At 39.2% G+C, this 15,288-nt stretch overlaps 1 protein-coding gene across 1 annotated transcript in view; it reads left to right on the forward strand.

Moving 5' to 3' along the window:
* Positions 1–15,288, forward strand: part of BCLAF3 (BCLAF1 and THRAP3 family member 3) — a 108,724-nt gene that overhangs the window by 61,699 nt on the left and 31,737 nt on the right. Inside the window, 1 exon segment of the mRNA XM_033947885.1 lies at positions 1,074–1,189. Coding sequence (XP_033803776.1) covers positions 1,074–1,189 — 116 coding nt within the window.

The raw sequence follows: 15,288 nt of genomic DNA on the forward strand, positions 1-15,288 counted from the left end.
TTCTGCCCCAATCCATTAGGCTCCAGTGCTGCTTGTTCTGTAGAAAGATGATTAGAACACCAGCATATTGAGCCATATCTTAGTCCATTGCTTGGGAGGCCACCTGTTGCTTTGCGTGAGGCTGTCACTTGTATCATCCTCTTCATATAGCACAGCAGCATCCTATATAATAAAACGCTAGCCGCGCATGCGCACTCAGACCTGCGTGATCTGTGATCCCTGATCTGTGATCCGTAGGTCCATGGTCACAGTGCGTATGCGGCGGCCAGATCGTTAGGCAGTGACAGAGAGAGAGACAGATAGAAAGAAAGAAAGCAAGCTGCCAAGGACAGAGAGAGAAAGACAGACAGACAGTGGCCAAGGAGAGTGAGAGAGAGAGAGAGACAGAAAGAAAAACAGACAGACAGTGGCCAAGGAGAGATAGAGAAAGAAAGACAGAAGGCGACCAAGAATAGAGACAGAAAGAAAGAAAGACAGTAGCCAAGGAGAGAGAGAGAAAGAAAGAAAGACAGACAGCAGCCAAGGAGAGAGACAGAAAGAAAGACAGACAGACAGACACATCTATTCTAGCACCCGTTAATGTAACGGGCTTAAAAACTAGTGAGAAATAAGGACTTATTTTCATGGCAGAAAGGAACAAGAACATGCTGCAGGATGAAAGCTCTGTTTGCTGGTGTGGATAAATTTCCAGCCATCCCATAGGAAGGGGTGGAACTTACAGCCTTTGCAGCATAACCAAGAGAAGCAGGAAGTAGTTACAGGTGCTTCTCCTGTTGCTTCCTATAGCCTGTTTAATCAACAATGAAGACAGGTGCAAAAGCAGTGATGCCCGAGAGAAGCACTTCCTGTTTCATACTTTCATTACTTGTGCTGAAAGGCCAGCATTGTACTACCGGGCACTAGCTTTGGCTTTCCAGTTGACCATAGCAAACTGGTGATGATAATTTTTTCATCCTGATATGTGTTTCAATTTATGAAAACTGATAAAGAAACAGACCATAATACTGTATAGTCTTTCAGCCATGGTGATTCTGCATGAATGAAATAAAGCTCTCTTCATGTGTTTTTCACAGACGGGTACAAAAGTTATTGTTGACCCATATGATCTCCGACATGACATTGAAAGGAGGCGGAAAGAGAGATTACGCAGTGAGGATGAGAAGGTGGTGGATGGTAATACTGCTGACAGGTAATCTGAGAGCAAAGAGATCTTAGGGAGCCACATGTGTTTAAGCCATATTGCATGAATGCAGGATTTAGAATCTGCAATGTTTTCTTTAATTTGTGTTTTTTGTGGCACACCAATTTTTATATGGTTTTATGTGCCACCCCTCTAACAATTGGTTGCTCTGCCACATCTGACTCCTGTTTGCTCAGAATGGAAGAACAGAACGAACCTTGGACAAGTCAGTTTGGGTTAGATTTATTAAAAATTGCTACTGTGTTACTAGTATTAATACCCGTTACTTATTGCAGGTAATGGGGTCTGTTTTCTTAGTAATATGTGTTAGCAATGTTAGTATGCATTAATACAATAGCACTAGGTAAATCTAGCTCTTTACCTCTGTAGCTCAGTTGAATTTTTGTTGTCCAGGAATATATGTGGTTGGGGTTTTTGTTTTGTTTTTTAAAATTAAATCTCAGTTGATACTAGACTTATAGATATCTAAACTAATTGGTAATCAAATGGCAAGCTGAAGAATAGTCATCTGTCTAAAATCTCATTTACATTATCTTTGAATAATTATAGTGCTATGCAAAGTCTTCACACCTTTGTACTTTCTTCACATTTTGCAGTTTAAAAAAATATAATGCAAAATGTTTCAAAGTAGGAGCTTTTCACTGTACACAAAACCATTCCTTACACTTGCAAAAGTGAAAGAGCAATTATAGAAATATTCATAAAGTAAGAGTAAGAAACCAAAAATTTTTGATTAAGTCTTGGTACGCCATTACTCAGTACTCTGTGGAAGCCCCTTTTGCTCATTTCTCTTTGCAGAATAACTCAGTTTCTTTCAGGTTGACTGTGGATCATCCATGGACTGCAGTCATGATGTTTTGCCATGGATTTCCTATTAGATTCAGATCTAGGCTTTTACCAAACCACTTGATGACTTCTTGCTGGGTCACTCCAGTATTGCTTTTGCTTTGTCTTTTAAGATCATTGTCCTGCTGAAAGGTAAATCTGCCCAGTTTCAGGTCCAGGCACAACTGGAATTAGGGTTTCCTCTAGGATCTGCCTGTGCTTTACACCATCCGTTTCCCTCGATATTCACAAACCTCCCTGTCCCTGTTGCTGTAAGGCGTCCCTACAACATAGTGCTTCTGCCATGCCTTTATGGTAGGGATTGTGACAGCAGGGCGATTTGCTATTTTATACCACACATCACTTATCAAGATCACAATTCTACTTATTAAACCACAAAGTCTTCACTCCAGCCTATCCAACCATCCCGTTGTGTGCAGAATATAATAATAATAATAACAGTTTATATATCGCAGGACCGTGAAGTTCTATGCGGTTTACAATGATTAGAAATGTTACAGATTGAATGAACAAACAAAATACAGATTTAGCAACAGGTGGTTCTTGCGCTCGGTTGTTAAGGACTAAGATTGAATAGGTTGGTTTCATAAGTATTTCAGGAATAGATGTGTTTTCAGGCGTTTCCCGATATCTGATATCTACCATAAAGTCTGGTCAGTAACATTCTCATGTTCCAAGTTATTGGAGTTCCATTGATGCCCACCCCAGCCCATCCTACACGGAATCACCATAAATGGGACACAGACCATGCAAGTCTGTCCAATACCAGCCTTGGTTCTTTAATTTACATCCTTCGCTTTTTAATTAGAGATCCTCTATTTTTATCCCATGCACTTTTGAATTCCATCACGGTTTCCCTCTCCACCGCTTCCCTCAAGAGGGCATTCCAGGCATCTACCACCCTCTCTGAGAAGAAGAATTTCCTAATATTGCTCCTAAGTCATCCTCCCTGTAACCTCAAATTATGCCCTCTAGTTTTACCATTTTTTTCTTCTCTGGAAAAAATTTGGTTCTATATTAATACCTTTCAAGTATTTAAATGTCTGTATCATATCTCTTCTGTCCCTCCTCTCCTCCAGAGTATACATATTTAGGTCTTCCAGCCTCTTTTCATACTACTTTTGGTTCAAACCCCTTACCATTTTCATCGCCTTCCTCTGGACTGCTTCAAGTCTTTCTATATCCTTCACCAGATACAGCCTCCAAAACTCAACACAATACTCCAAGTGTGGCCTCACCAATGACCTATACAGGGACATCAATACCTCCCTTTTTCTGTTGGTTACTCCTCTTTCTGTACAGTCTAGTATCCTTCTGGCTACATCCACCGCCTTATCACACTGTTTAGATGCCTTTAGATCCTCAGACACAATCACTCCAAGGTTCCTCTCTCTTTGTACTTATCAGCCTCTCACCTCCCAGCACATACGGTTCCCTCAGATTTTTACCCCCCAAATGCATCACACTACACTTCTTCACATTGAATTTTAGTTGCCAGTTAGACCATTTTAACTTTTGCAGATTCCTCTTTCTCACTTCCATCCATGTGCACCATCTTTCTTATCCCCTCCATCCATGTTCCCCCCACTCCTCTACTCTGCCCCTCCCATTCAGCATTTCTCCTTTCTTCCTTCTTCCCTCCCCCTGATTCCACTAAATGTTCTCCCCACCCGGTTCCAAAGCCCCCATCACCACGAAAACTACAAGGAGGTTGCCAGCGCAGCAGCGATCCTCTTGTGCTGCCCGCAACCTCCTTTTCACAGTTCTTTTGCTGCAGTCTGCTCAAGCGGAAGTAGGAAGTTGCATCAGAAGGGGATGAACCGTGGCAAACGAACAGTACAGAGGATGCCACTGATGGCCCTGGAGAACACAGGCTTAGGCACTTCTATCCTCCACTATCCATTCCCCCGGCCCATTCCACCATCACACAGTCTGCTCAGGCAGTGGACACCAGTTGTGAGGCCTTGAGCGTCGGCACATGCTCAAGGCTTGCTGGATTCCCTTGAGAATCCCAAAAAGGGTGGGAACCAGCAGGCCTTGAGCATTCACAAATGCGCAAGACTTCTTTCCAGCCCAGCACGAAGCGTTGGTGTCGGCTTCCTGAGCACTAGAACTGTAAGTACAATGTTGGTTTGGGGCAGGGGATTATAGGTAGTGGAGGAAAGGAGTGCCGGTCATTGGTGGTGGAGGAGGGGGATTGATAGCAGTAGTGTCGGCTTAGTGCTAGTCATCGGCGGTGAGATAGCAGTGCCGGCCATCTGAGGGGTGTGGAAGATAACAGCTTAGGCTATCAGGTAGGGAGGGGAGGGAAAAACACATCACCATCAGAAGGAGGCATGAATATAAACAGAGACCTCCATGTTTGGACCATTTTTTTGACCCCCCCCAAATCTTGGGTTTTTTTTTTTTTTTTTAAATAATTTTTATTCATTTTCAAATTTTACATGAAGTGTACAAAATATTGAAATACAATTAATGAATACACAATATCACTTTTATATCTAATACATAATATTCTGAACATATTTTTATCCCCTCTCCCTCCCCCCACCCTTCTAGTACTTTCTAATCATTCATTACATATTGTATATCATATTATAGCATATGGTGTAAAAATTATTTTCACTACCCTCCCCTTCATGTGTGTCAGAAAGAAGATATTGAAAAGAAGAAAAGAAGAAGAGAAATCCTACTATTTATTCATTACAATATTTTGTCAATGGCCCCCATATTTTTATAAATTTAGTATATGTCCCTCTTTGTATTGCTATTGCTCTTTCCATTTTGAATATATGACATATTGTATTCCACTAAAATGTATAATTTAGGTTACTATAATTCTTCCAATTGTTGGTTATATGCTGAATGGCAACCCCTGTCATGACTAATAAAAGCTTGTTATTTTCTGGTGAAATTTGACTTTTTTTTTCTCATCATCATTCCAAATAACACTGTATCATATGATATTGCTACATGATTTTCCATCAATTTATTAATTTGTGGCCAAATTGCATTCCAAAAACTTTTAATGTAGGGACAATGATACAGTAAATGATCCAACGTCCCAGGTTCCAGATTACAGTGCCAGCATCTATTGGACTTGGAACTATCTAATTTTTGCAAACGTGTAGGGGTCCAAAAAGCTCTATGTAATAAAAAGAACCAAGTTTGTCTCATAGATGCTGACAATGTACATCTAATTCTCCAAGACCAAATTAGTGGCCATTGAGATGCAGTAATTTGATGCTTAATCTCAATGCTCCAAATGTCTCTTAGACCATTTTTTGGTTTTTTATTCAAATATCCAGATATTAATTTATACCACAATGCGGCTTGATGTCCTAGGAAGTCTGCTTGAAAACATAAGAACTTTAAACTATATTGATTATTCAATGTTTTCCATTCAGGGAACCCAACCTGAATGGCCTGCTTCAATTGCAACCATTTAAAACTTTGTGTTTTACTAAGACCAAATCTATGTTGCAATTGTGAAAATTCCAGCAGTTTACCTTCTGAAATAACATCATTTAGAGATCTAATGCCTGCAATAATCCAGTTCTTCCAAAGGATTTGAGTTCCGCCAATTTTGATCTTGGAGTTTATCCATAGAGATTGATTAGTTGACTTGTTTATTGGGATAGGTGTTAATTTACTAATAAACCTCAACGTTTTCCAAGTATCCATTAGTATCTTATTTTCTCTGTATCTTCTAGGCATGTTGATACTTGGAAGATGAACTAAATTTAGGGGAAACATAAGGCGCCATTCCAAATACAACCAATCTGGTGCATTATCTATAAGTTCTGGGAGGATCCAATACATACCCTGACATAGAATATAGGCTTGATGGTACCTATAAAAATTTGGAAAATTTACCCCTCCTTCCTTAATTGATTTTTGCAAAGTTACTAAAGCTATTCTAGGTGTTTTACCAAGCCAAAGAAATTTCGTTAATATGCTATTAAGCTTTTTATAAAAGGACCCCTGAAAATAAATAGGTATCATACTCATTTGGTAACAAACTACAGGGAACATCATCATTTTAATAGTTTGAAATCTCCCCCACCAAGAAATATGTAAAGGGTTCCATTGCTCACACAACTCCGTAACTTTTTTTAATACAAATTTTTCATTCTCTTTTACGGTATCTTCAATTGTATTTTTAACTTGAATGCCAAGATATTTAAATCCTTCTTCTTTCCATATGAACGGAAAAGCGTCAAATAATCCTTTTATACAATGAACATTTAAAGGTATAATTTCAGATTTACTCCAATTAATTTTATAACCTGAAAATTTGCCAAACATATCAATTAATTCCAATAGACAAGATAAGGTAGACTCTGGATTCCTCAAATAAAGTAAAATATCATCCGCATAAGCCGAAATTTTATATTCCATATCAGAATATGGAATACCCTGTATCCCCCTTGCTTGCTGTATTGCTAATAATAAGGGTTCTAATACAACATCAAATAACAAAGGAGATAAAGGACAACCTTGTCTAACTCCCCTCTGCAATTGAAAACCATCAGATATCATATTATTAATATTTAATCTTGCAATCGGGAAGCTATACAATATTTTTACCATTTGTATAAATCCAGAACCTATACCAAACCATTCTAAGGCTTGATACATAAAATTCCATTCAACTCTATCAAACGCTTTTTCTGCATCTAATGAAATTGTAAAGGCCGGTTCATCCATTTTTTTTGATAAATTTAACATATGAAACAATAATCTAGAATTATTAGAGGAGTGCCTTTTAGCAATAAAACCAGTCTGATGCGTGTCTATAATATGTGGGAGAGCTTTGGCTAATCTCAAAGCCAAAATTTTCACCAAAAGTTTATTATCCACATTTATTAAAGATATAGGCCTGTAGTTTGAAACCAAAGTAGGATCTTTATTTGGCTTAGGCAAAACAATTACTATTGATTCAGCCATAGTACCTTTAATATCACCTTTTATAAGTTGTGTCTGATATAAATTTAGTAAAAATGGGGAAAGGACATTTTGAAATGTTTTATAAAATTCTACTGTATATCCATCACCACCTGGAGCGGATCCAACTCTAAGAGATCTCAATGCTGTTTCTAATTCTTTTAATGATATAGGTTCATCTAAACTCCGTTTTATATGATCAGGAACCATAGGTCCATTAATTAAATCTAAAAAATTTTTACCATCTTTTTGTCTCTCCAAATAAGGCTCGGAAGAATACAGGTCCTTATAAAATTTTAGAAATTGTTTTAAAATTATATCTGTTTGATTTGTTATTATACCATTATCATCTTTTATCCCATTAATATTAGTTCTTCTTTTTTTTGCTTTAAGATAATTTGCTAATAATCTTCCCGCCTTATTAGAATTTCCATAATATATTGCTTGTTTGGAAAACAAATCTCTTCTTATCATTTTTGAAGTTAATTCATTATATTTACCTTTTGCTTTCAAAAGAGCTTGCAAAACCTCATGTTCCCATTTACTTACCAATTTAGCTTCTAATATTTTAATTTCTTTTTCTAATTCTATATACTGCATTTTAATCTGTTTCCTAACAAAAGCTGAATATGATATAATATTACCTCTCATAGTTGCTTTAAATGCATCCCATACATTATCAATAGATGTATCCTCCACTAAATTCATTTGAAAGAAATCATTAATTTGTATTTTAAAGTTTTCCAAAAATTTGTCTTCCACAAGCAATGCATTATCAAATCTCCAAAGAGGTCTTCCATTCTCCAATTGATCCAATTGTAATTCTATCCATACTCCCGCATGATCCGAAATAATAATAGGATCTATGGAAGCTTTAATGACCTGTTGCACCTTATGTGTTGAAATAAAAATATAATCTATTCTTGAAAATGATTTATGAACCTGTGAACAAAATGAAAATTCCTGATCATTAAAATGAAGAATACGCCATATATCTTTCAAATCACATGATTGAGCCAAATTATCTAAACCTAAAGATTTTATGCTTTTACCTGGTTTTTTATCCAATAATGGATCCATTACAGCATTAAAATCTCCAGCTAAAATCTCCACTAAATTAGAAGCAGCCAGTGGTAACAACATACTCTGTAACTTTTTAAAAAATTCTGATTGATTCAAATTAGGGGCGTATATATTAAACAACGTCAGGGTATTATTTCCCATACTTATATCAATATATATCCATCTTCCATGTGGATCTGAATTTATTACCTTAAAATTGGCCATACATTTTTTATTTATAAGAATTGCTACCCCTGCTTTTTTACCTGCTGCTGGCGCAAAAAAAACATTCCTTTACCCACCCACCCTTTAGTTTTTGTGATTCCTTTATATTCAGATGAGTCTCCTGCAAACAATAAACATCCGCGTTTTGCTTTTTTAAAAATGTTAATACCTTTTTCCTTTTGATTACATGATTCAGGCCATTGACATTAATAGAAAATATCTTAAAAGACATTATATATTTTAAAACTTATCATCATAATCTTCTTCCTTCCTTCCTTCATATTTAAGATTCAAAAAAAAATTTTTCTCAATGACACACATTTTTACCCCTGAAGTATCCAACCCCTTATTAATCTTTTCCTTAATCATTCTAGTAATACATTTAAAACCCATCTTTTTCCCACCCTTTCCCACCCAATATAATGACTGCTTAAGGACACACATTGGAACAGCAACCTCAACATCCCCCTCCCCCCTAGGCAACCAATATTAATTAATATCCCCTTTATCATTTCTTAAAATAAATTCATTAATCTTTCACAGTGTATCTTAGTATATCTCTCTTCTAAACATAAAAATTTTTTTTTTTTACCATTTTCAAATAATTTTATTCTCTATCTGTTATATTAACCTTTGATAACTTTAACCATATTTTACTCCTAACATTCCATTAATGTATCTTTATCCACTCATCAATCTTTAATTTATATTTCCTCAATATTTTAGTTTATATCACAAAATTCTATCATAAACATATATTTAATATAGTAGTGTTATTTTTCCTATATCTCGTACATTCTATTCCATCAATTCTTATCATCCTTTTAATATCTAAAAACAAATATCCATATCTTCATATACTTCTTTAAAAGTTGATTATAATTTTATAATTATTATCTATTTATATATCAAAAAATTTTTTTTTTTCCCGATAAATGAAATTTTTAATTATTATTAAATTTTTTTTTAATATTTTTCCTCTTTTCCAATTAATGCCCAATCCTTTTGAAACAAAGGACATCATCGACAATATCGAGAGGATCCTGGAGGGAGCCGAGACAGAGGAGACAGCAGTAGTGATCCACATCGGAACCAACGACATCAGCAGGAGAAACTTCAACAGGACTACACTAACTGACCAGTACAGGACCCTGGGGAGGAAACTGAGACTAAGGACAAGGAAGATAGCCTTCTCAGAGATCCTGCCAGTACCGAGAGTGGACACAAAAAGACAGAGCGAACTACAATCAATTAACGTTTGGCTGAGGAGATGGTGCGAGGAGGAGGGTTTCCACTTTGTTAGGAACTGGACTACTTTCTTGGGGAAGAACAAGCTCTACAGACGAGATGGACTGCACCTTAGCACAGATGGGACGAGGATGCTGGCACGCAACGTCCAGAACGTCATAGACTTGGCTTTAAACTGAGGAGAAGGGGAAAGCCGATAGTCGACCTGACCTCGACACATCGGACATCAGTACCTGACAAGGATACTGAACTGGGACATTGTAAAGGAGGACTCGGGACTGAGCGTCTATGTTTTGAAAAGGGACCTAAAGATGCTTTGCAGGGATCGAGGGTACAAATGGACCTGGTAAGCGGCACCAATACAGAACAACAGGAACCAGAGGGACAAAGACATTGTGTAAAAGAGCCCAGGACTGAGTGGGAATTAGGAGAGCAGGAGATGCAAGGGAAGCAGGCAGAGGACGTCACACACACACAGCAGGAGGAGGACGAAGCTCAGGGGCTGGTAAACCATGAAGAAAACCGCAAGAGTACCAAAGCACGAGGGAAACAAAATGAGAGGACAAAAAACAGGGTCTTAAACTGCCTATACACAAATGCTAGGAGCCTGAGGGCCAAAATGGGAGAACTGGAAATCACTGCCAGCAATAAGGACCTAGACATAATTGGAGTCACAGAAACGTGGTGGACTGAGGAAAATCAATGGGATGTGGCCAGTGCTCCCTCTAAGCGGGCGGGTGTTGTGAGCAAACTTTTTTTCGCTGTGAGCTAAAAATATCGGGCGCCAGCAAGTTATGAGCCAACTCGCCCGATTCTCCTCTCGCCGCCCTGCCATCTGCCGTACGCCGTGCGCTGTGACGAGAAACTTGTGCGCTGCGATGTAATATTTTGTGCGCCAGCGCAGCTTAGCGGGAACACTGGATGTGGCCATACCAGGGTACAAAATGTACAGGAGAGACAGGACACATAAAAAGGGTGGAGGAATAGCGCTGTACATAAAAGACTCCATACCATCAGCCAAGATGGAAACAACAGTACGGGCGGATGGCTTGGAATCACTATGGGTTAAACTACAGGGAGGAGCAGGGGCAGACATTAAATTGGGTCTGTACTACCGCCCACCTGGACAACCGGAAGAAATCGACCAGGAGCTGGAAGCTGAACTGAGGCAGGTATGCAAAAGCGGAAGTGTGGTGGTGATGGGGGACTTCAACTATCCTGGGATAGACTGGAGTATTGGGCACTCAAACTGCGCAAGAGAGACCAAATTCATAGAGGTCACGAGGGACTGTTTCATGGAGCAACTGGTCACGAAACCAACACGGGGCGATGCCACTCTTGACCTAATCTTCAACGGCCTAGGAGGGCCAGCAAAGGAGGTGGCGGTATTACCCCCGCTAGGTAACAGCGATCACAACACGATCCAGTGCAGGCTTGAAATTGGATCATCAAAGGGGAAAAGAACCACAACGACGGCACTCAATTTCAAAAAAGGAAATTATGATGCCATGAGGAAAATAGTGGGAAAGAAACTCAAAGGCAACATAGGGAAGACGGAATCCGTAGAACAAGCCTGGACCTTACTCAAGGAGACTATGCACGAAGCGCAAAACATATGCATCCCCAAGTTCAGAAAAGGGTGCAAAAAAAATAGAACGAAAAATCCAGTGTGGATAACAAATGCAGTGAAGAAGGCAATAAGCGACAAGAAGGCATCGTTCAGGAAATGGAAAAAAGACCAAACAGAGGAGAACCAAAGAGTGCACAAACAACACCAGAAGGAGTGTCACCGAGTGGTTAGAAAAGCAAAAAGAGAATACGAAGAGAGACTTGCAGAGGAAGCAACAAACTTCAAGTCGTTCTTCAGATACGTCAAGGGGAAGCAACCGACGAGAGAAGAAGTAGGACCATTGGACGATGGTGACAGAAAGGGAGTAGTAAAAGAAGAGAAAGAGATAGCTGACAGGTTAAATGAGTTCTTCACGTCAGTCTTCACAATGGAAAATATAACCAACATTCCGGAACCCGAGGAGATCGTAATAAGAGACCAAGATGATAAGCTGGTCGATTTAGAAGTAAGCCAAGAGGATGTACTTAAGCAGATTGACAGACTAAAGAACGACAAATCGCCAGGTCCGGACGGCATTCACCCAAGGGTACTCAAGGAGCTAAAAAAACGAAATAGCGGAGCCATTTCGACAGATATGCAACCTATCCTTAAAAACCGGTGAGATCCCGGAGGATTGGAAAATAGCAAATGTCACGCCCATCTTCAAGAAGGGCGCAAGAGGAGACCCGGGAAACTACAGGCCGGTAAGCCTGACCTCAGTCCCGGGAAAGATGATGGAGGCACTGATCAAAGACAGCATCTGTGAGCACATCGAAAAAAAATGGGCAGCTAAAACCGAGTCAACACGGCTTCTGCAAGGGTAGGTCATGCCTCACTAACTTATTGTACTTCTTTGAGGGGGTGAGCAGTCAGGTGGATAAAGGGGAATCTATAGACATCATTTACCTTGACTTCCAAAAAGCCTTCGACAAGGTGCCACACGAGAGACTGCTTAAAAAGATATGGAACCACGGGGTACAAGGGGAGGTCCACCGATGGATCAAGGTCTGGCTGGCAAACAGGAAGCAGAGGGTTGGCGTAAAGGGCCACTACTCAGACTGGAAAGGGGTCACGAGCGGAGTTCCGCAGGGGTCGGTGCTGGGACCGCTCCTGTTCAATATCTACATAAACGACCTAGAGGCGGGAATCAAGTGTGAGGTCATTAAATTTGCAGATGACACCAAACTATGCAGCAGGGCTCAAACCAGGGAAGACTGCGAAGATCTTCAAAAGGATCTAACACAGCTGGAAAAGTGGGCCGAAAAATGGCAGATGAGCTTCAACGTGGGGAAATGCAAGGTCATGCACGTGGGGAAAAAGAACCCGATGTTCACATACAAAATGGGGGGAACATCACTAGGGGTCAGCAACCTGGAGAGAGACCTGGGAGTGATGGTAGATGAAACACTGAAGGCATCAGCACAATGCGCCACGGCCTCAAGGAAAGCAAACAGAATGTTGGGTATCATTAAGAAGGGTATTACAACCAGGACGAAAGAAGTCATCATGCCGCTATATCGTGCAATGGTGCGGCCGCACCTGGAGTACTGCGTCCAGTACTGGTCGCCGTACCTCAAGAAAGACATGACTTGAGGGAGTACAAAGAAGAGCAACTAGACTGATAAAGGGAATGGAAAAACTTCCATATACCGAAAGATTGAAGCAGTTGGGACTTTTCTCCCTGGAGAAGCGAAGACTTAGAGGAGACATGATAGAAACCTTCAAGATCCTGAAGGGCATAGAAAAAGTAGACAGGGACAGATTTTTCAAATTAAGGGGCGCCACAAGTACAAGGGGGCACTCGGAGAAATTGAAAGGGGACAGGTTTAGAACAAACGCTAGGAAGTTCTTTTTCACACAGAGGGTGGTGGATACGTGGAACGCGCTTCCAGAGGCTGTTGTAGACAAGAAAACATTAAATGGTTTCAAAGAAGGTTTGGATAGATTCCTAGAAGAAAAAGGGATTGAGGGGTATAGATAGGTATAGACCATTGCTCAGGAAATGGGCCTGATGGGCCGCCGCGGGAGCGGACCGCTGAGCAGGATGGACCTAGGGTCTGCCTCAGCGGAGGCAACTTCTTATGTTCTTATGTTCTTAACTATAATATTACAAAATCAAACTTTATAATTAATCTTTTAGTCTATCTTTCTTATTTATTTTACATTTTCATTTCCTTTCTTTTACTTGCATCTAAATGTCGTATATCATTTTTATCTATGATTAGTCCATTCTATATTCTTCTTTTTGTTATCCTTTCTTTCATTACTTTTCGTTCGTTAATTTATTAAATTAACAGATCTTTCATATTGTTTTCTTATTTATATCCTTCTTCCCTTTAGTCTCTTGAGTGTCATTAGTCATTTTATTTAATATCCTTTTTTCCATTCTGCTTTCTTCTTTTACCCATTTGTATTATTATCTGGTGCTTTCTTCTTTTTTTCTCCTTTTGTTATTTGTTCAAGTTTTTTATTGCTTTCTGATCATTCTTTACTCTAGTCATCCAACTTTTACTCTTCTAAAGTTTAGTCTCTTGAGTTTCCAGTCCATCTTTCTTGTCTATTTCTTCTTTATATTTTTTATTGTCTTTTTCTTTAGTTCATTTTATTTCCTGTTCTTTATTTCATATTCTTCTTTCTTCAGTATTCCAAAGTCTCATAGTTTTATATAAAATTTTTTTTTCCTTTTCTCAATGTCCATCAAAACCAGTCTTGATATTTTCTGATCATTTCAACATCCATTATGTTAAAATGACATAGGTTCTGATTTTGAAAGAAAGGTCTTTAGCTTTTCCGGATCTTCAAAATACAAAGATTTATCTCCAGAAGATACCCTCATTTTTGCTGGGTAATATAATCCATATTTATATCCTTTTTCCTTTAATTGAGGTCTCAAGTCTAGGAATCTCTTCCTTTTGTTTGCTGTGTTTTTAGCAAAATCAGGCAAAAACCATATTTTGGATCCTTTGTAATTTAAATTTTTATCTTTCTTGGCAGCATTTAAAATTTCTATTGCTTGCTGGTATCTTAGCATTTTAAATATTAATGGTCTTGGTCTGCCTTGATTTTCCATATTTTTTAATGGGATCCTGTGCGCCCTTTCTATTTCTAATGGCTGTTTAAAATCCAATTGCAGTATTTTAGGGATTAGATTTTCTAAAAATTGTATGGCATTTTTCCCTTCCAAATTTTCTTGCATTCCAAAAAGTTTTATATTCTTTCTTCTTCCTCGGTTTTCATAATCTTCCAGCTGATTTTTCAATTGAATCAGTTCCAAACTGTCATTTTTACATCTGTTTCCTTCACATTCTAAAACCTCCATTTTAGTTTCTAAGTCAGTTGTTCTTTTATTATTTATTTCCATCTGTCTGTGGATATTTAGTATTTCTTCCTTCATTTCGGTCATATTACTCACAGTCTCTTTAAGCATTTGTTTAATCTGTCTCAGTTCCTCCATAACTTCAGCTTTGCTCAGCACATCCGACTCTTCAGCAGGAAGCGGGACCTTACTCGGTGTAATTTGATCTTGCTTCTGCCTTTTCGCCGACATACCAGTTTCGTTTTTATTTTGTCGGGTGCTTGCCATGCTCCTGCACTTCTTTTGATATTTTCGCCGATTTTATTTTCTCCACAGTGATCTTTAGGATCACGTAGACTCCTGCCAGCCACACTGTCCAGTAGCTTGCCTTCGATGCCGCGCCGCACCAGCACAGAGAAAAAGCCGGCGAATCTTTTTGGCTCCCTCCCCTCAGGGCCTTGCTTCAGTACCGGCGGAGGAGGATAGTATCAAACTGCCACAGTTTCAGCATCGACAGGCACTAGTTTTTCGCCGAAATCGGCTTGAAGGGGGAAACTTTTTTTAACAGCCGTTGCCTAGTTAAGAGGAGCGCCGCGATCACACGTCCATTTTGTGTGCGCGCTAAGCCACGCCCCCCCAAATCTTGGTTTATATTTGAGTATATACGGTATTCAATGTTAGCATTCTAAGCAGTAACTCATGGTAGCTCTAAAACTTTGAAAAATTGTGAATTTGCATCAGATGTTTTCTTGATTCTGAATAGGATGCCCGGTCTCAGCAACCACCTAAGCGGCTTAGATACCTAACCCTGCCTAAACCCCCCCCCCCCAACCGTGATAGGTAGGAGGGATTCCC

This window comes from Geotrypetes seraphini, chromosome 6 (genome assembly GCF_902459505.1).
Source record: "Geotrypetes seraphini chromosome 6, aGeoSer1.1, whole genome shotgun sequence".
NCBI lineage: Eukaryota > Metazoa > Chordata > Amphibia > Gymnophiona > Dermophiidae > Geotrypetes > Geotrypetes seraphini.